The following is a 22838-nucleotide window of genomic DNA, read 5'->3' as shown; positions in this document are numbered from 1 at the left end:
ATATACTGTATATTCCTTTTTTTCTTAATGATAATATACTATTTGAACAAATAACAGAAGTATCACATTTGTTCTTTGCAGATTGTCAATGAAGCCGCAAAATATCGATATCGATCTGGTGACCTTTTCAATTGTGGCAGCCTGACCATTAGAGCACCATGGGGTTGTGTTGGTCATGGTGCACTTTATCATTCCCAAAGTCCAGAGGCCTTTTTTGCTCACTGTCCTGGGATAAAGGTATGATATGTCCTGGTATATAGATTTAATTGTATGGGTATATATATATATATATATATATATATATATATATATATATATATATATATATATATATATATATATATATATAGTGTCTGATTGTGTGTCTCTGAAACACTACCATCTGTTGGCTTACTAGTAAATAAATATTTGACTTGCATAGCAGCAAAGCAATTCCCTACTGCAACATGTGTGGCATTTCTGGTTTTACAGCACTTTACACAAATGTGTTTTTAATTATCTTGTATTTTTTTAATCATAAAAACATTATATTTAATAATTCATATATCTGTGTTTGTCATACAGTGTTGCTGTGTATGAATTGTGTGACTATACTACTGCTTTCATCAACAAAGTAGTGTGATGTGAGAAATGATAGTGGCATCATCAGATTAGTGAAGTAGTGTAATAGAACATTTTATATAAATAGACTTTAAATTAGTGTAAACCCCCATACACACTAAACGATGTGGGCCAATATAATTCACTATATCTTTCTCAAGCTCCCTCCCCCCACCACCCTGACTTGAGCTGTTGCAGTGTACTGTGTCTGACTCAGAGCTGCAGCTGCATCAATCTCCCCGGACAACTAAGCATTACAATAAAAACGAAATATTAACAGTATGCTTCCACTTATCAGATTTTGCCAAAGCTGCTACAAGCTCCTCTCTCCCTGCACTCGATTATTAATTAAATCATGTGATATTTAGAAATATTGCATACGTGGGTAGAGAACCCCAGATTCATACTTAATAACTTTTGAAAACTAGTTTCAGGAAGATTTTAGTTGGAAATAGAATTTTGCACAGCACTACTTTGAGGGGGCGTGTCATGCTCCACCCAAAGGGCATGTCTAGTTCCATATATGGAGAGATTGTGAAAATAGATTGTGAACGTGGCACCTAGAAGCTTGGGGGTGTACTGCTACATCTGAGAGGAATCTTTTAAAATGACTTGTATACAAATGTAGATGAGCCCCAAAGAATTTAGTAAGAGCTACTATACTTACTAAAGTGCTAGGAAGCGGTGCTCATGATTCAATGTAACTGTATCGGTCTCTCATTCCTTTTCCCCCCCCCAAAAAGTGTAATTTGAGCTAGGTAAAATGAGGGAGATTGCTAGACTGAGGGAGAGAGGGAGATTGCTGTCATTTCAGCGCGTCTCCTGCAGAATGCAGGAGGGTAGGCAACTATGTCCAAATTACAATAAGCATTTCAGTTTGGCACTATTAGCATTCTGTAATCGTCAGTATTTCTTCACGAATACTGCTAAATTGTCCCACCAAGTAATTTTCATTTAGGAATAAGTTAACTGACATATAATATTTTACTCTTCTTATTTTCAGTAACAAAAGCGTAGAGATGGAATTAGTTTATTTAACAGTGTAAGTCAGGTATGCAGAGCAATCAGAATTACAACATAATATAACCTAATTCAAATATATTCTCACATTAATTTACATAAAAACACACTGATCAACAGATGATTTAAGTGCACCGCATTACATGCATGCCTTGTACAGTATGATACATAAGGAAATCCGCATTAGCTGAACTGTTTTTTATTTAATTACATCTTAAAATAGAATTTGTAAGCTACGTATCTGTGGCCATTGAAAATCTTTTGCTTATATTTCTTGTCTTGGATAAATAATAAATGCAGTATTGGCCACAATAGACGATTGATCGTTGCCGTATAATCTTTATTTCTGTCTTAATTCTGGTTGGTTTTACAGGTGGTAATACCCAGAAGTCCAATCCAAGCAAAAGGTTTGCTGCTGTCCTGCATTGAAGATAAAAACCCATGTATATTCTTTGAACCGAAGATACTGTATAGAGCAGCAGGTAATGTACCGTGGTACTTCTTTGTATATTTATATGACGGATTTATGTTTTGACTGTACAATGTAAAAAGTTTGGCAAAGTACTTTTGCTCTCAGCCGGTCTGCCATTTATTGCTAGTGTTTTAGGTTAAACCCGTATTTGTATGCTTTGGCCATAAGATGTTGCCTGGCTTTTTCCTATTTTCCTTGGCTTTTTCTCTACAGAATTAGTCATTTTTATTTAATTTTTGGTTTTATATTAAAATACAGTTTGTTTCCTTTATTTTGCTGGCTCCTTAATATGTGTTTTATCTGTATATAATTTTGATGGTTATGCTTGCTGTCAATTACAATGATTGCATAAATACAGCACATTTGTTTCTTTAATAACCTTTTCATAACTTAAAGTTAATGGTGATCTTCTGGGCAGCTGTCAGTAATGTGTGCTATTGCCAGTATGGTAAATCCTGGTATCATTTTTAAACCTGGCTTTGTCAGTAATTTTGTCCTTGTAAAAACATTTGTCTGACAAGGTTCTAATATATGTACTTGGGCTGTAGCTTAGAAGTCTATCTTGGATCCTTTAGCTAGATTTTCGCTAAGGGGAATCCATTGGCATGCCATGCCATGTCGTGTTGGGAATTGGTGTGTACCAGTAAATTTTTAAAATCCATTTTAAATCTATAATTGTGACTAGCAGTGCCAACACTTTTTTTGTTTTCTTGGATGCCAGGAAATAGGAAAGAAAGAACAGTCATTCTATCACGAAAAACAAAATGCCGCTATAAAAGCAGATCTAAACAGAATAACGGATTTTACAATTTTTACAACTTTAAATATAATGCGTCCCCCACGTTGTTGTACAGTATACTATGTTGTCAAGTAAGAAGAAGTTGGAGCTATTTTAAACAGATGGCTAACTTTCTACATTCAATATTTTAATACTATTACCTTCAGCCCGGGCTGCACCATTTCTACCGGTATTCCAGTGTTTGCCGATATTTCTAACAGACGTGTCCACATACATCTGTTTATCATGTAAGCTTCCTGAGACTCTATAGTACAGGTTGAGTAACCCTTATCCAAATTTTTGATTAAAAGCACTACTGAGGACATGATATGTAAATGGCGCTAAATATGTGCAAGAAAATGATTGCTTGACATTCAAATTCAGTGCCTGAGATAGTAATCAAACTTTGTTTCATGTTGTGAAACCTTGTTTTATGCACAAATAAAATAGGTACTTGTTTACTAGCACGGCGCCCAATATTTTCATCGTAGTACATCTTATACAATCGCATGCAATATAGCGGCATGCGATTCGATTTTTAATTGTACAAGCACCCTGATGGGTGCTTTCAATGTTAAATGCACCCCCTTTGGCAACTTCACCCCCACTATCAATGGCAACCTGAAGCGTTGCGAGCGCAGCGGTATGAGTCCTCCGACCTTCTCATACCCCCACTATCCACGTCAGCGCGTAGTTAATTTCAGATAGTGCGGCGAGCCACCGAGCCCTAAGCGTGGCGAGCGGACACGGATTACTTTACATGTATTCCACGTCCCCTCGCGGGGCTCACTGCGCACACCACGCTTCGGGCTCATATTCTGCATCCCCTTGCGGGGTTTGCTGCGCTCGCAACTCCACGCCAACGTGGATAGTGGGGGCATGAAAAGGTCGGAGGATGCGTACCGCCGCCCCTCGCGGGCTCGCCACGCTTCGGGTTAGCGTTAATAGTGGGGATGGTGTTGCCAATGGGGGTGCATTTAACATTGAAAGCAACCATCAGGGTGCTTGTACAATTAAAAATCGCATCGCATCGCATGGCATTTGCTGGCATGCAATGCTTTGCGATATTTCATTGTACAAGCACTCCTGTTAATTTAACATGAATATCGCATCGCATCACATCGCACACAACTAAGTATGGTATGCGATTGGCGCCGTGCTAGGAAACAATTACCAAAAAATATATTTGTGTGTACTTCATGTGTTTGATACCTCAAGATACATCATTGAAAAATAAAAATATTGTGAAATACAGAATAATCTGTTATCCAAAATTTGTCTGGTCCCGAGCATTTTGGCTAAGGGATACTCAACCTGTACTGAGCGTCTTTCTCTTGCAGCTATTTGTCTTATTCGCAAAATTAGACACACAAGCACCTTTTGTTGATTAAAAAAATGTGCCATGCGTATGTTCTGTAATGACGAAGGGTGCATATGCATACATAATACTATGTAACATTGTAAATAATTAAAAGAAACCTTACGTAAAGAAACACTATATAGCAGTGGTTCCCAAACTGTGTGCCGTGGCTCCCTGGGGTGCCTCAGGACACTTGCAGGGGTGCCGCGGGTTGGTGGTCCTGGACCAATTCAAATGATTTATGATCAATTATTCATGGACAAAACCAGTGCTGGGGGCTGCCAATCATATGATATGTGTACAATCAGAAGCAAATCCTGCCCTTTGCCATAGAACTGATCCTAAGAATCACATATAAACACAATCTACTTAATTGTATATATATATTTTTGGGCCTACGGGTGCCGTGGAAAAATTCTGCTACTCTAGGGTGCCGTGATTCTAAAAAAGATTGGGAACCCCTGCTATATAGACATGATCTGCACACAAATAAATCAATGGGTAGACACTTGTAAAATAACAGGTAATTCTGTGCTGAAATAATACGGATTTTATACTGTGTTTACAAGACTTGTGAAGGGCATTATACATGCCGTCCCTCGTGGTTGGTGGTCTGATTAGGTTGTAATTATTTCTAGTATTCTCTCTGATCTCCACTTCAATCCTTTGAGAAGTTTCAGTTATTTTGTGCTTTAATCCCATATTTGAACGTAACACCCTGCTGCACTTGCTGAATGCTCTGTGTTCTAATAGCTGCCTCATATAGCAATAACAAATAAGGATCTCAATCTGTTTACTCCTTAAGAGACTGTATTCTTCCAAACTTGTGGCAAACTTTGAAAATGAAAAACCTGAAACTTCCATCACACACACTGTAACTGCATTATTCATAGCCCCTGATGCTCTCTAAATGGGAGCTGTTTGCATTTTCATTTCTGCCACGAAGGACATAATGATAAAGAATCCAGAGGAAAGATGAGTCACCTTGACATTCTCTGGCTCAGACGTGTAATGGAGAGCCTTCTATGATGTGTTTTGACCTTTTCTGTGGAGTTTATTGTATCACATGTGACAAGCAGCAAGTTATGTAGGAATGAATAGAGCTTGCATCAGTGGTTGCTATGGTGAAAATGAAGGTAGATCTGAGAGACCAAAGTGTGTTTTCTAATAGGATACCAAATTCAGCTCTGTTACTCTGCATTACATATAAAATCCATTCAAAAATGTTTTCCACAAGATTACAAATTTATATCAAATCTCGTTGTATTTTTTTTTTATATCTAACAAAGCAAAGGATTATTTTGCAGTCCACAGTAAATCCCTTTGTGTTTTTTATCGGCATATTTTTGTGCTGGGTTATAATAAGATAACCATATTATAGTGGTAAGAGAGTGCTACTAAGTAAGATTCTAATCTATAGGAAATAGTCCAGCATTGATACAAAGGTATATCGCATATTGGTCCTGCCTGATTGTAGCGGTCCTTGGTGGGCTGTATGATCCAGTTGCATACTCTCCAACATTTTAGCCATGGAAATCGGTACAGGGGGCGTGGTCACGGATATAGGGTGTGTGGTCACATGTAGAGGGGGTGTGGCAATACCTCATATATTCGTGGCCATGCTCCCACCTCAGAACGGACATTAATTTAAAATTGTACTGTACCCCATTGAGCTGCTCTGTTCAAATCCCGTGGCAAGAGTCAGATCAATGGGCGCGCAGGCAGTGTGGGCGCCCAGCCATTGGTTGATGTGAGGGAACCGGTAGCCACTGTCGCAGAGCAGACCAGGCCCAGGCTGATCATTGCCTCTGACGGGTGATCCGGGGAATGGGGAGAAGGATGTGCCTGTGAGGAAGTGTGACTTGGAGGCTGCTATGGAGCATAGCACTGGTACTCGCGGGGGACTGCACCAAATCCGTGGCACCAGTCAGATCAACAGGCGCGCAGGCAGTGTGCTGATGTCATGCGACGCTTGAATGCTGGTTGCCATGCAAGGTACCCCTGGGACCGGGAACAGCCGCACTGGGACACATTTACCCCCACTGGGCCCAATCACATCCATAGCAGCTCGGCGCATTCGCCTGCAGAGTCAGAGGAATGGCCACCGGTGCAGAAAATAGGTACATTTGTTTTTTAGCCGGTACAGTCCATTAAAAAACTGTACTGTACCGGCTAAATCGGTACAGTTGGAGAGTATGCAGTCGGGCTGGGATAAGTGTGATGTAGGTGTAGAAAGAGACAATTTGTAAAGTTGTGTGGACAATATAGAGGGGCTGTCATTTATAGAAACTCTTATGGAGGTTAGGACAGTGGTTTTGCAATATGATGTACAGTACTATAAGTATAAGAATTTGTAGATTTATACAGGTTGAGTATCCCTTATCCAAAATGCTTGGGACCAAAAGCATTTTGGATAACAGATTATTCCGTACTTTGCAATATTTATATATTTAAATGAGGTATCTTGAATTTATGTTGTATAAAACCTCAGCCACTTGAAATACACACAAAATATATTTTCTTTGAATAATAAATAAACAAGGTTTTAAAACCTGAAACGAAGTTTGCTTACTATCTCAGGCACTGACTTTGAATGACTTATTTTCTTGCACATATTTAGTGCCAGTTGCATATCATTTCCCCAGTAGTTACAGATGTCCCCAGTACATAGTTGCCTACCCTCCTCCATTCTGCAGGAGACTCCCTGAAATAGCATCAATCGCCCTCTCTCCTCCATTAGTCTAGCAATCTCCCTCATTTCCCCTAGCCCACATTATGTAGCTGTTACATTTTTTTGGGGAAAAAAGGACTGCGAGATATATACATTTTCTTTGATTCATCAGCACCATTTTCTAGCACTTTAGTAAGTATACTAACTCTTACTAACTGCTTTGGGGCTCATCTACATTTGGATATAAGTCATTTTAAATTACACACCCACGCTTCTAGGTGCCAATTTCACAATCTCTTTTCACAATCTGTCTATATATGGAACTAGACACGCCCTTTGGGTGGAGCATAACACACACGCTCAATGGAGCGCTTTGCAAAACTCTATTACCAAATAAAACCTCCCTGAACTAGTTTTCAAAAATAGGCAAGTATGCCCCAGTAGTGACAATTACAGATGTCCCCAGTAGGTTTTTAGCAACAGTTCCCCCCACCCCCGGTAACTGTAGTTTTTGTAATAATTTGGATAACGGATATTTAGATAAGGGAAGCAGTGACATTCAATTGCAAGAACGCAAATGACCAACTGGTCTATTTGTCAAAGGGATAAGGAAGATTTGTCACTTTCACTGCTTTTAGAGATTCTCCCTATTTATCAATTCCTTAAGGATGCTGTCACCATCAGTAACACTCCTGCTACAGCTTTCCCATCAAAATCATTTTCTATACAATGGGGCAGATGTATTAAGGCTTAACCAGAGATAAATGCAAAGGTGATAAAGAGAGATAAACGTCCAGCCAATCACCTGCTAACTGCCATGTTACAGGCTGTGTTTGAAAAAAGTCAGTAAGGAGCTGATTGGCTGGACGTTTATCTCTCCTTATCACTCTTGTTAAGGCTTAATACATCTGCCCCAATGTACTAAATCTAGCTCTACTTTGCTCATATTCCCTGCTGTTTGATTATTTTTTTTAAATAGTATTGAAATCACAGCATTGAAAGGTGGTGAAAATGGGGGCTTATAAGTGTCGGACTGTGGCATGAAGGGACCATTGGGGGATTGCATTGGTAGGGGCCAATATGTAGGCATACCTCCCAACTGTCCTCTTTTTGCGGAACAGTCATGCTTTTTTTGGGACGGTCCTGTATCCTGCCCGAGACCGGCAGTGCCTATCGTGGGGGCAGTTGCGAGTTCCCCCTGCCCAGAGATGCAGAGTGTGGATTAGATGCTGCGCGCATGCACACGGCATCTATTCAGAGAGGCAGAGGGGCTGTGGTCGTGGCCAGCATCTTGCACAGTGCTGGTCATGCCCCAGTAGGGATGAAAAGTAGGGATATGGCCTGCGGCCGTGACATCCCTGTGAGGCCACACCCCTTTTTCTGGTATATTGTTTTATAAAGTCAAAATGTTTGGGGCATGGTGTGGGCAGTATCCAGAGGGGGTGTAGCCAGATGCCACAGAGGTTTGGCTAACTATTAGAGAGTCCATAGTCTGAGCCCCATATAAATATATATAAATAGTAAATGCTGTTAGTGCATGCAATGCATGCTAGTGTACCAGATCAATAACAGCAATGCACTGTAGAAAATACACCATAGCCTTGTGCATTATATGGTAACATATATATAATGTGTTATCCTGTTACTTGATCCTTCGATAAAGAGGTGGGCACACAGGCAATGGTACCCGCCCGTGGTTTCCCCTGTTCCCCTGTGGGCCACTCTGGCCCTGGAGCTATTAGGAGAGATTTGATAAGTGACTGTACAGTACTTGAGGACTGGCGATGAGAAGCTCTAAATTATGTAATTAGTCCTTGCGTAGCACTAGTAACCTGTTGTATTTCAGTTTTTTGGTATACAGAAGTTAGATTTTGGGTCCCCAAACTACAGCCTATGCCAGTTACTGAATTGGATTAGGCAGTTAGGCATGAGATTGAACAAGCAATAGGATTTACCTATTTGCCTTGGAGTTAGAAAAAAGGGAAACTGATAAAGTACTGTACCAGTCAAACACACACAGGTGTATATGTAGGAAGTAGTGATAAAGTACTTTATCAATGGCCAATCAGCTACTGACTAAAGGCCCCCATACACTATGCGATTTTGGGACGATTTCATCCGATTTCGGCACTTTGTGCCGATAATCGGATGAAATCGGCCCAAAATCGTAGGTATGTGACATTTGATCCGATCCGATGCGCGGTCCCGTGCGCATCGGACCGGATCAGGGAGGTCGGACGGTCTGTACATACGATCACGTCCGACCTCCCTGTATGCATATGCCTGCCACCTGACAGGCATATGCATACAGACACCAGGGGAGTAGTGGGGGCGGCCAGCGGCAGCGGTGGTGGGGGCGGCCAGCGGCAGCGGTGGTGGGGGCGGCCAGCGGCAGCGGTGGTGGGGACGGCCAGCGGCAGCGGTGGTGGGGACGGCCAGCGGCAGCAGTGGTGGGGGCGGGCGGCGTGTGCGGTGAGCGCAGTGTACTTACACATAGCAGCAGCGGCGGGGACGGGACGCGCAGTGGCGGCTATTATATTTTTAAAATACTTGTCAAATGACCGGCCGCTCTCTGATTGGCCGGAGAGCTATCAGCCAATCAGAGAGCGGCCGGTCATTTGACAAGTATTTTAAAAATATAATAGCCGCCACTGCGCGTCCCGTCCCCGCCGCTGCTGCTATGTGTAAGTACACTGCGCTCACCGCAAACGCCGCCCGTCCCCGCCGCCGCTGCCCGCCCCCACTACCGCCGCTGGCCGCCCCCACCACCGCTGCCCGTCCCCACTACTGCCGCTGCCCGCCCCCACTACTGCTCACTGCCCTGTAGCTCCACGGGGTTTTTTTTACATGGGATAAATCGCATGCGATTTATCCCATGTAAAAATGGCACATCAAGTGCCAAATTGTATGTGAGCCTCCCGGGGAGCTGCCGGGCGGCTCGCAGGTAAATTGGGTCCGACTTGTCCCTAGGACAAGTCGGCCTAATGTATGGGGGCCTTAAGTTACAGGCTGGGTTTAAAAAGAGACCATTAGGAGATGATTGGTCAGTGATATAGTACCGGGCATTTTATCACTTCTCCTCCCTTATCACTGCTTCATACAACTACCCCTGTTAAGGTGGCCATACATCAGAAAGTTAGTGTACCCAATCATACAATCTCAATTGATTGTAAGATGGATTGTATGCAGATTGTGTGCACATCTTGTGTACACAATCATACAATCAATCAGCAGATGGATTGTATGACTGATTGTATGCAGATTGTGTGCACATCTTGTGTACACAATCATGCAGCAGATGGATTGTATGACTGATTGTATGATGGATTGTGAGTAGATTGTGTGGCCAAAAACCACCAAGGACTGCCAGGGATTTCAAGGGAAATTGTACACAATCATGAGCGCAATCGATATTAAGATCGATCTTTCTGATGTATGGCCAGCTTTACAGTCTCCTGACTGGTAGATTACAGGCTGTGATCATGCATTTAGTGCATCTGGTCCACTTTGTCTGGTAAAATGGTGTTTTCAGGAATGAGGAGAGAGTGTTTGACATTTTTGTGGGAAATAATGGTTTTGGGAGAGAGGTGGGGTATTCTGCATCGTAATTTAAAGTTCCTATGTATATGTTGATTTCTGTAAAAAAACACATTTGTATGGCTTTTATATTTATTTCATAGTGCCACCAATGTACAGGTTTGGCAAAAGTTCCTTATGATATGAAAAGGAAAACAATGAGCATGACAATATGGCAACTGTTGTACAGGTTTATTCTTATATTACATCTTGTTACATCATACATAAAACCTAAAATCTCAGCATGCTTTAATTCTTATTTTTGTTTACTATGTTCTAGTTGAGCAAGTTCCTGTGGAACCATATTACATCCCCTTGTCTCAGGCTGAGGTGATTCAAGAAGGAAATGATGTAACGCTAGTCTCCTGGGGTACTCAGGTTAGTATGTTTGCAGTTTCTAAGTTTTTTTTTTCCTTCAAAAGAGTATGTGGCCCACATTAAGTTTTTCTGTTGCACACATTCTATGGGGGATATTCAATCACCGGCGAGCATCTCCCATTGGGGAGATGCTCGCCGGGCCCTATTCAATGCTATCTTCCCTGACAGCATTGAGCAGGGTTTCTTGGCAGAACGAGCCCGACATCACAAGCGTTCAGGCTCGTTCTGCCGGGAACGGCCGGGAAGTGACAAGCTGCCGGCTGCTGCAAGTCGTGGCCATGCCCCCTTCTCGCTCCCCAGCAGGCGGGACATTGAATCCCGCCTGCATGTTCTCGGTTGAGCTAACCGATAACGGGACTGGGTCAAAGCTGTCGAGCAAGCTAGACTGCCGTGACCCTCACATTGAATACCACCCTATACCTGGATTTTAGAGTTATATAAACATGTTTTCATTAAATTAGCCTTTCTCAAATCTAATTTTCCAAATGTTGTTTAATCGTTTTATTTGTGAAAAGCAAATACAGATGTATCCATGCTCATAGTTGTAGAACGATAGCGCCATATGTCGATTGGCATTATCCTCTCAACATGCGCGTGGGTATCATTTGCTCTCGTGGCTCATAGAAAAACATTGATCGGTTACATCACAGTGTGGCGTTTCCATGTCACAGGCGAAACTTGGCATGCCAAACTTGCACGAATGACTGTATTGCGACTACACCAGTATATTACAATATGGTTACCCTGTGTATTGTACTACCAATAAGATCTCTTGTAGTATAGTAACCGAACACTGCTGAGGCAAGTAGCATACATGGTCCATGTGTTCCCTGTCTTTTCTTAAACGCCTTTCCTGCCACGATAAAAGACTGTTACAGTATTTTATAATATATTACCAGGGGTTTCTATTTTACTGCTGGTGAGAAATAGGCAAATGCCACTAGGTTAGAAGTTAGTTCAGTAGGTGCTAGATGGCAGAAGCTACATGAGGCACCAAAAATTCATGTAAATATGGCATGCACCTCTTTTCCACTGAGCCCCTCAATTGTGTCAAATCAGGTGTCATTGCCTTCGGTTTTGTTTAGCAGCTTTATTTATTTTTCTAAAAGGGTACATTTTGTAGAACTCATCTAGTGTTTAGTTTATGTATTTCATACAATCTTTGTCTTACACATTTACCTTCTCTCTTCTTCCCATTTCTGTTTATGTTCCCCAAGTTTCTAATCTTGCTCCTCTTGCTTACTCCTACTGTGTATTCTGATAAAATCCAACTTTACATCTCCTCCTCTGACTTCTCAGTTTCTGTCCTTTTGTACCTGAATGTAACCTCTATAAAATTTGTTTTGGTCTTTTCTCTACCCATCTCCTTGCCTTTCCTACTCCATTTCAAAGTTTGCAGTTTTCAGACATTTTTCACACCTCTCATTAAGTCCCTGGCCAAAACCAGCTGCATTACATAATTACATAGTAGTTAAGGCTGAATAAAGACTTGCGTCCGTCAAGTTCAACCTTGGTTTTAGTGAGTATAATCTATTATCTTATCCCATAGTTATACTAAGTGCTTTCTGATGTCTTTAAAGACAGATTATGATTAGTACCCCTGGATTGTTTTTAACCAATAGATGTTTGTCCAATCTTATTTTAAACATATTTAATGTGTCTGCCGACACCACCTCACCCAGAAGAGTTCCACAGTTTTGCTGCCCTGACCTTAAAAAAGTTTCCTTCCAAGGGAACAAAATCTTCTTTCCTCTAATCTAAACTCATGCCCACGTGTCCTGGAATCCTTCCTTACAGTAAGAAGGGTGCCTGACAATTCCTTATATTGTCCCCTGATATATTTGTACATGTTCAGCATGTCCCCCCTTAAGCGTCTCTTCTCTAGCTTAAACAATCCCAATTTGTTCAATCTGTCCTCATAGCTTAAATTCTCCATTCCCTTTATTAGCTTTGTTGCTCTTCTTTGGATTTTTTCCAGTTCTATGATGTCCTTTTTATAGTGTGGGGCCCAGAATTGTACTCTGTATTCCAGATGTGGTCTAACCAATGCTTTGTACAGTGGCATAATTACTTTCGAGTCCCTAGTTTCCATGCCCCTTTTTATACTTGCTAGTATCTGGTTGGCCTAATTAGTTGCTATGTGACATTGAGCACTACACCCCAGTTTATCAATTTTGACCCCTAGGTCCTTTTCAATTTCTGAGTTACCCAATGCCTCCCCGTTTAGGTTATAGCTAGCACATTGGTTATGTTTTCAAGATGCATAACCTTGTATTTATCCACATTGAACCTCATTTTCCACTTTTTTGCCCACTCATCTAACTTATTAAGATCGCTTTGAAGCGTAGAGATACAGTATCCTCGGTTGATCTAATTACTCTGCTCAGTTTTGTGTCATCTGCAAAGATGGATACATTGCTGAGTATTTCCACACCAATATTGTTAATAAATATGTTAAATAAAATGGGCCCTAGTACCGACCCCTGTGGCACTCCACTTAATATTGGTATCCTATTTGATACTGCGCCGAACACAACCTCTCTCTGTTCTCTATTACACAGCCAGTTCCCTACCCATCTACAAATTATTACCCCTAGTCCAAGTTCCTCCATTTTATTTATCAACCTCTTATGTGGCACTGTATCAAAAGCCTTAGCAAAATCCAGGAAGACCATGTCTACATCATTTCCATTATCAAGGTTTTTGCTGACATCCTCATAGAATACTATCTTTGGCATGAGCGATTTTTCACAAACCCATGCTGGTTAATACTAATTAAGTTATGAAGATATAAATATTTAAGAATACCATCCCTTAAAAATCCCTCAAATAATTTACCCACTATTGATGTTAAGCTCACAGGTCTGTAATTAGCTGGATCATCCCTTTTTCCTGTTTTGAATATTGGTACTACCTCTGCTATTCTCCAGTCCTTTGGTACCCTACCCGATGAAAGTGAGTTCTCAAAAACGTGATACAGAGGGGTCGCTATTTCCTCCCTTAATTCCATTAGTACCCTAGGATGAATCCAATCTGGGCCTGGTGATTTGTTTATTTTGATTTTGCTGAGCCGCGCTTTTATCTCATCTGTCGTGAAATCGAAGTTAAGATCTGTCTTGCTCGTCCCATTTGTGGTACCTGTATGCTTCTCTGTCTGCTCTTCCCTAGTAAACACTGATGAGAAAAACTCATTTAACAGTTCTGCTTTTCCTTTATCCTCTGTGAAGCTTTTACCATTGATATTGGTTAATGTAACTAAGTTTTCTTTAATTTTTTCATTTACTACTTTAATGAACAAATATCCGTAGGGTTGTCTATTAACCCCCTCCCTAGTGTTCATAGATCCCCATTTTATTATTGCCCCCACTTTCCTATGACAATAAATAGAATTGATCCCACCCCCAGAGCACCCCAACGATTCCCCCAAAATATTTCAATTTGAGCCACTCACACAACCATTATATTGTGCAGTGATGTTGGCAGTCACAGACACTGACCTGTGCAAAACCGCTCTCCTCTTGAATCGCTGAGGAGCAGACTTGGTTGCATGGTATGCATAGGCGTGCGCAGCCCATTTCCTTTGGGATTGCACCGTTTGAGGGGCATGTTCATCACCGCCTACTGGGCATCAATGCAAACTAAATAGAAGGTGACTTATTTATGTATATGCACTTCAGAATGAATCATTCCCTCCACACAAACTAGAAACGGGGACAGTGCGCGCCGAAGGCACGGTGTAAAAATGTACACTGTAATGCCCATTACACATAATGCCACGCACGGTAATGCCCATTACACATAATGCCACACACCATAATGCCCATCACACAATACCAACCACAGTAATGCCCATTCCACATAATGCCACACAACGTAATGCCTATTACATATACCAGGGCTTAAGAGATTTCTGTAAAATAGGGACTGTAATGCCTAATACATGTCACACACCCATTACATAGTATACTACATGCCATAATGCCCATTACACGTTATGCCACAAACCGTAATGTGCAATACACATTATACCAAACACTGTAATGCCCATTACACAGTGTCACACACTGTAATGCCCATTACACATTACGCCACACACTGTAATGCCCATTACACATTACGCCACACACTGTAATGCCCATTACACCACACACTGTAATGCCCATTACACATTACGCCATATACTGTAATGCACATTACACCACACACCGTAATGCCCATTACACATTATGCCACACAACATAATGCCCATTACACATTGTGCCTTACACTGTGATATTGTGCCTCACACCGTGAGGCCCGTTACACATCACACCGTGATGCCCACTACATCTCACACTGTGATGCCCATTACACATTATGCCACACCATGATGCCCATTACACATTATTTGACACATGTGATACCCATTACACATATGCCATATTGGGGAAGATGTATTAAGCTTTAACAAGAGATAAATCCAAGGGTGATAAGGAGAGATAAATATCCAGCCAATCAGCTGCTTACTGCCATCGTACAGCCTGTGTTTGAAAAAAGTCAGATTGGCTGGACGTTTATCTCTCCTTATCACCCTTGGATTTATCTCTTGTTAAGGCTTAATACATCTTCCCCATTATGCCTATATAGTTCAGATCTGTACTATATAGTCAAAATTGAATTTGCTTTGCTTGCCGTGCAATTTGATCCCGATCCTATAGGGATCAAATAGCAAGGCAATCACACCATGTGTACACCCGTGTGATCATTAGTCTGAACATATGCTGGCTTGTAGTGGCAGGGGGCATTGCAAGACCAAGGAAACTGTGGACATGACGCACTCCTTGGCCTCACTACGGCCAGGAAACGGGCAACACGCTTCTTTTTTCCCCAAATGCTGTTCGCACCCACCCCCCATTCCTCCCCACTTACACCTCTGCTGGTCTAGGAGGTACCTGTGCATTTGATATATTTGTTTCATTTTCTTAACATTTATTGTAATAAAAAGGTTGTAACTACAGATATCTTGTATAAATTCATGACCATTCATTTTTTTCTGTTTTGATGATGAATACTTTTTAAGAATGGATAAGATTTTTCTTGTTATTGTGTAAAAGTGCATAATCCACAATCGTAAAATAAAAATATTTTTATGTAAAAAATATATGTTCTACAAGAAAGGTCTTGACACATTTCCACATTTTAGAACTTTGAAGCAGCCATTAACTCCAGCTTTGGCCAAGGTTTTCGAAAACATGGCTAAATCAAAGTTGTGGAAAGCTGACAAAAAAGGAAAAGCTGGATACTTGTTCTCTTTCCATTCTTTGGATTTAGTTTATCTTTGTTGTTCTGTCAGGAGATTTTAGCATTTGGAAATGATTTATTACTATACATTTACTTGATCTTGCTGACATTATGCATTTCTTTCTTTTAGGTCCATGTAATTCGTGAAGTTGCATCTATTGCCCAAGAAAAACTTGGCTTGTCCTGTGAAGTGATCGACTTGAGAACTATTTTGCCATGGGATGTTGAAACAGTCTGTAAGGTGAGCATTACGATACTCAGAATATTGGTGTAATTAAGTACTTAGAAATGGATACTGTAGTAAGGATTTAAAGCCACATTAAAATAATCAGGATAGCCCCTTATATGTCCAATTCAAATCTAAAACGGTTGCCTTATGTTGTATGTATTGTGAAGATGTGTGACGGTGTGGATCATTTTATCGACCACACTTAGGTCGACACCGTTGGGTCGACAGGTGTCTAGGTCGACGGGTTTTTTCACTGTTTTTTTACCCCGAATGTCGACATTCTCACCCGCCTTCTTCAGCATTTTCAGTCCTGCACTGTGCCAATGCGTCGGTGCGCGGTGACGTCACCCGTGCACCCGCGAAGTGCACTACTGGGAACGCTGAAGCACTGAGAGACTTCTGTCCCAGACTATCAGCAGACTATTTTAACGGGGACTGTTAAACTATAAAACTATAACTACCGATCACGATCTACCTGCGGAAGGCCTGCGATCGACCGGTAGATCGCAATCGACCTTCTGGCCACCTCTGTGCTAGACTGTGTTTTAGAATGAATCCATCTTAACAATGCATATTTTGGCTTATTGTGTTAGTATTTATGGATGAACATATCGAAGATTAGGACTCGTGTTTTTTTGTGAAGTCCTTTTCTTTTGCAACAAATTGCTAATGTATATGTCTTAACATAACAGTGAAACCTGATATTTTATTAAAAAGTCTAATTATCAATGTGTGGCCAAAAATGTAGACTTGCAGAGAACAATTATACTTATACAATTAACTTTTCACTAAAACATACATAAGTGAAAATCCTATTCTCTGGTGACTTATAGATTGCTGCTAGCAAAATAAAAGTATTTTTGTTTTTTAAGTATTGGCATATATATGGGTGACATCTCTTAAAAATGGTCAAGCGACTATAAAATTTAAGATAGGAGTACTTGAGATGAATCGACCCCTTAAGGGTTACAATCTTCAGAACCACAATGACTTCTAGTGATTCTGTTTAAAGTTCATGGCTAGCAGTTTGTGGTACTTTTTCTTTTAATAACATTTTGTTTTTGTTTTTGTAATATTTGATTGCTACATTTTATTAGCATACAAAATCTAAAAATGATGTGCAGAAATTCTGTACATATGTTAGTTTATTGCGGTTTTCTCCTTCAGGTTGCTTTGATTTGTCTTTGTTCATGTTATAGCCCATGGGTCCTCAAACTGCGGCCTTCCAGATTTTGTGAAACTACAAATCCCAGCATGCCTTGCCACAATTTTGCTATAAGGGAGTGTTAAAACTGTGGCAAGGCATGCTGGGATTTGTAGTTTCACAACATCTGGAGGGCCGCAGTTTGAGGACCCATGTTATAGCCATTCGAACAGGTTTTCTTTAAAAAAAAAACAAAAAAAAAAAAAACCTAAAACACTGCATATGTTTTTTGTCTATTTTCTATTTAAACTTTTGGTTGTGCCTCATTAATTTTATTTTTCTATTTAAGGTTTTTGCTTCTCTGTTTTATGATTGAATTCAGTTGTTTGTGCCTTCAAATATCTTGTTTTTCATCTTTACATTGTTGGATAAGTGTTTAGCGGGTGTTGGCTGTGACTGGCATATCTCCAATGCCTTTTTTGTGTTTTTATTAGATTTCACTTGTAGATTTATTTTTGTGATTAGAGAAAGACTTTACCAGCTAATATATTTGGACTTTATAAGCTGCTTTATGATTAACTAAAGTTGTAAACTCCGCCATCTGCCACAAAGCTCTTGGCCATTAGAAAAGTTCAACATTCAGTTAAGTATCAGATAATTCCTAAGTAACAATGTCAAGAGCGTTTTTTTTAAATAATTTTTTTTTCATGGAAAACTGCTATAGGCCACTTTGGTAGAAAAAAATTAAATGCTGTATGACTTTTCTGTTGTTTCGTAAAAAATACAAGCTTATAGCAAGGCAAATATGCTAATAAACATGTAATAATAATTTCGTTAACCACTCACAAAGGTACTTTTTCTATTTTTAAATCATAAATTGTATTTGTTTTTTGCTCTTAATTATCTTTTGTATTTGGACATGTTTACTGCTATATACTGTACTAGTCACATGCAGAGATCCTTGCCATGGGATATAAAGTACATCCATATATATGGTTCATAGTGAATTCTGCTATACATTCATACTATAGATAGCCATCTATGTCTAAATACAGTAGAGAATACATACTGATGACCGGCGGTAAGGATGCCGGTGGACAGAATTCCGATGCAGGGAATCCTGACAGGTGCCTGGTAAGTATACTTACCTTATGCCCGCAGCCTAAGCCTCCCCTCCTCAGCCTATACCTAGTCTAGTTCCAACCTTTCTACCCTGAAGCCTAAACCTGTCCTCCAACCCCACAGCATAAACCCTTTTTCTAAGTGCCTAAACCTCCCTCCCCACAACCTTACCCTAATTAACCACTATTACACCCCTAGTGGCTTAACCTAACTTTTGCCCCTGAAATACTTATGATCGGGAAGTCGGAATTAGAGATTCTGGAGTCTGCATCCTCATCGATGTTGGGATTCCCTTGCTGGACTTGAGTTTGCTAGTCGCAATGTTAAACTCATCCCTACAGTACATACAGTAATACTGTATATCATAGTGGCAAATTATATGCTCTTCAATGTATTTTTATTTAATTCTTTTTTTAAATATGCAAGATTTAGCTAATTAAATGTATCTAGCGTGAGTAGGTAATAGACAAGCAATAGAAATACTGGGGTCCCAATAACTAAAGTCCCATAAGCAGGGGTTTATGAAAGTATGTAAAATTATTGATGAATATGATATAATAATTCCTTGTTACATAATTTTATCAAACCCCTTCGCTGCTAAGAATGAAAGGAACTTGTCCTTCACTTTACCACAAGGCTACTTAGGAGGAACACGGGTCTAGCATAGTGCAGCGGCACGGGGAGCAAGTATGCTACAGCGCTCCTCTCAAATCCAGTTTAAAGCTGGTATTGGTAGTGAATCTTAGTGATCCCAACCTTTTTCAACTTTTTTTCATTAGCAAATCACTTACTGCTCACAAACATCCCTATTTTTCTCACTAACAAATCCCTTACCTACAAAAAACGTGCTCCCTCCCAGGATTGCCTACCCTCCCGGAATGGCAGGGAGTCTCCCGAAAAGCTGGTCCCCCTCCTGGCCCCCTGGAAAGGTGGGCAACCCTCCCGTATTCAGGGGGACCCCCAGATCGCGGCCATCTTCCCCTGATCTCGGCATTTAAGTGCCGCAATCCGTGGGTCTCAGAGGAGGGGGCTCAGCTAAAATGTCACAATCGCACCATTTTAGCCCCGCCCCCTCCAAAGAGATCCATGAATTCGGCTATTTTACATCCTGGGGACGGGGCTTAATGACGCCCCGCGTAAGCCCCACCCCTGAGCTGCTGCTGAAAGTCACCTCTCTGGGCTTCTCCCGGAGAGGAGATTCTAAAAGTTTGCAACCCTGCTCCCCCCTGCACACCAAAATACACTTAACAGCAAAGGAACGTAGCCCTTCATGCACGCCATGATACAAGTTTGAAACCCCAGCAGCTACAGTATCTGTGCAGTGTCAGAATTCATCACATGACCATATAGTCTGGCTACTAGGTCTTCTATAAACATCTGAGAAAATAAAAAATGCATATCACAGATGTCACCCCCAGATGACCCTTCTCTGCCAACACTGTTATACAATTTTATTTGTAAGGCACCACAAGTGGTTTGCAATGCTGTACATGTAGCACACATTAGAACAATACAGGGTACACATAACTATACATAACAGTAACTGAGAAACTAAAACAATGCACAGGTAACAATTACCAGCACAATTTTCAATTATTAAATCTCAATGTTCATGTTTACGAAATTAAAAGGTAATTTAGTAACCCTTGTTTGAAAGCGGTAAAGCTCCTACTTCCAAATCAGAAAAATCCTGCTTCTTTGTTGCCTGCTGGCTGTTTATGATCAGCAGGCAGTTAATAACATTGTGTAGATATAGAAAAGTGGGGTTGAGTGGGCTGCAAGATCTCAAATCAACTTCCCATTTTATCCAAAGTACAGATGTATCCACATACATTTGTCCTCCACTTGCCACAAGTCTCCTTACACCCAACTCATGAGGGGATATGGTTGGTTGGTCAACCTAAATATGGTCGACACCACTAGGTCGACATACTGAAAGGTCGTCGGGGGTTTAGGTCGACGTGGCACAATGTCAACAGGTCGTTAGGTCGACATGGTCTAAATCGGCAGTCAAAATGTTGACATGAGGTTTTCCACAGTTTTTTGAGCAGGCATCTGCCGACAGGCGGTATTTCATGCCCTACCATCCACTAGGGTGTGGTGGGAGAACAAAATAGTGTGCCCGAAGCATGGCGAGCACAGAAAACCATGCGAGGGGAAGCTGTGCACTTAAAACTGTGTCCATGTTGACTGTGTCGACATTCGGGTAAAAAAAAAAACAGTGAATAACCCCTTGTCGACCTTTTGACTGTCGACCTAGACCATGTTGACCTAACGACATGTCGACCTTGTCCCATGTCGACCTAGACCCCTGTCAACCTTCCAGTATGTTGACCTAGTGGTGTCGACCAAATGACTGTCGATCATCTTTAGGTCCACCATACAATCCATACCCCTCGTGAGTGCCCTGTGACTTGGTAGTGCTTCATTTTTTCCATTCAACACTTTCCTTTAAAAATGCGCTCATGCACAAACCAAAAGTTAATAGGGTACACAAGCCACTTATTCTGATTAAAATTATATGCGGCATTTTCTGTGTGTAGCTGTATCTGAGATAGACACATTGTAACAGAAAGAATGCATGAAAGATGCTCAGTGCTATTGAGTCATGGCATGGAGCGAGTTAAAGGGCAGTTTAACATTCAAGGAGGCTAGAAGTATGTAGGCACATCTGTAAAGTTTCTTTCCCTCAAGGTTGTGTTATCATCATCGACGTTTGATGGCGCAACATAACCGTAATGTCAGTGGCAGCAGCTTTGCGCGGCTGATTGGAGCAACACTTGAATTGCTCTGTCCAAAGCAGCATTGGCCTTTTATTATATACGATATTATTTTTTATTTTATTTTTCATGTAGAGTGGTATACTTGCCCACCACTAGATTGAAAGTATTGGTTTTATTAATATAATATAAATAAATGCCATTGCAGTTCAATTAATTAAATAGTACACAGGGTCAGTCGTAGATCCAGGAGGCCTTACACTACACACCCTGCACCCATTTCTTGAAAATAATCCCTCCAGATTGTGCATTGGGGCAACAATGCAGTATAAATCCCTGGGAAAATGGCGCGAGACCCATTTTGCCACCATTTCTAACATATGCTGCAAGAAAATGGCCTCCATGCTATTTACCCAGAGACCTATGCATACGCACTAGACTCTGGTCTGCTGCCCTGCTGGCAGGAGAGGAGACTACTAGGGGAGGGGGAGGCTGCACATGGGTCCCCATCTCTATTATTATGCTGCTCCTTACTATCCAATAGTAATTAAATAACTTATTTGTTTTATAGTACAATAGGAAACTAATATTTATTTTTGAGCACCAACATACTACCCAATACTTTTATAATTTGTAACTAATGTAGTCATGAAGCTAGACTACTCCATGACAGAAAGCCCATTTCACAAGCATACATTTTTATATGGTAAGAAATTGTAAAGGCTATTTCTGACGCAGTAAACACACTGGTCTGGTTGCAGAAATATAAAACACACAAACATTAATCAAGTGTCACGTTATTAATACATAGAAGAACCAGTGAAAGGAAGGAAGAGGAAACAAAAATGGGGGGGGGGGGGGGCGGGGTGTGTGTGTGCATCAAAAGGCAGAAATCTTAACATAATCAATAGGTAATTTATCATTGGGAAATAACATCTCCCATCTCCCAAATGTGTCTTTTTATGAAGGAAAAACAGCATTGTTTTGGCTTATGGTTAAAATTTCAGTTGAATGCAGTTGTTTTTTTTTTTTTTTTTTGTCTTCCATTATTAGGTTTGGTTCTGATGGGTTTCTTAATAGAAATGAGTTCAGAAAGCTTTTTTTGAGCTGCAATTTAGTGGGTTCGAAAATGCTAAAGGATATGATAAACACAGTATCTCTTTGTGAGTGAATAGATATCCAGTATTTCAGCTACTGTTCTGATTTAAGTGGGCGAGGTCATGTACAAACAATAAAGCGGGGTGCACACTGGCTGATATATTGGCTGTTCAATTGAATGGCTGATACTGTATATTGTGGTTGCATCAGCAGGTGTGTACCAGTGATATGTATATGAATGACTATATTCACAGACATCTGAATGTGATCACCATTAAGTGGTCAAAATTGACTGGAAATGAATATTATTGAGGCCAATTGTGCTATAGGATAAAAAAAAGCCCAACATTTAAAAAGAAAATACAAACCAAAATCAAAACATGGGCGTCC

The 22838-nt window shown here is 40.7% G+C and overlaps 1 protein-coding gene across 1 annotated transcript in view; it reads left to right on the top strand.

Annotated features, from left to right (window-relative positions):
• BCKDHB (branched chain keto acid dehydrogenase E1 subunit beta) overlaps positions 1 to 22838 on the top strand; it is a 179760-nt gene that overhangs the window by 71170 nt on the left and 85752 nt on the right. Inside the window, exons 5-8 of the mRNA XM_083177148.1 lie at positions 82 to 237; positions 1994 to 2102; positions 10758 to 10855; positions 16266 to 16376. Of these exons, the coding sequence (XP_083033274.1) occupies positions 82 to 237; positions 1994 to 2102; positions 10758 to 10855; positions 16266 to 16376 (474 nt within the window). The remainder of the gene's footprint in view (positions 1 to 81; positions 238 to 1993; positions 2103 to 10757; positions 10856 to 16265; positions 16377 to 22838) is intronic.

Source organism: Crinia signifera, chromosome 3 (assembly GCF_055691185.1).
Source record: "Crinia signifera chromosome 3, ASM5569118v1, whole genome shotgun sequence".
NCBI lineage: Eukaryota > Metazoa > Chordata > Amphibia > Anura > Myobatrachidae > Crinia > Crinia signifera.
This window is presented reverse-complemented; position numbering and strand designations above follow the sequence as displayed.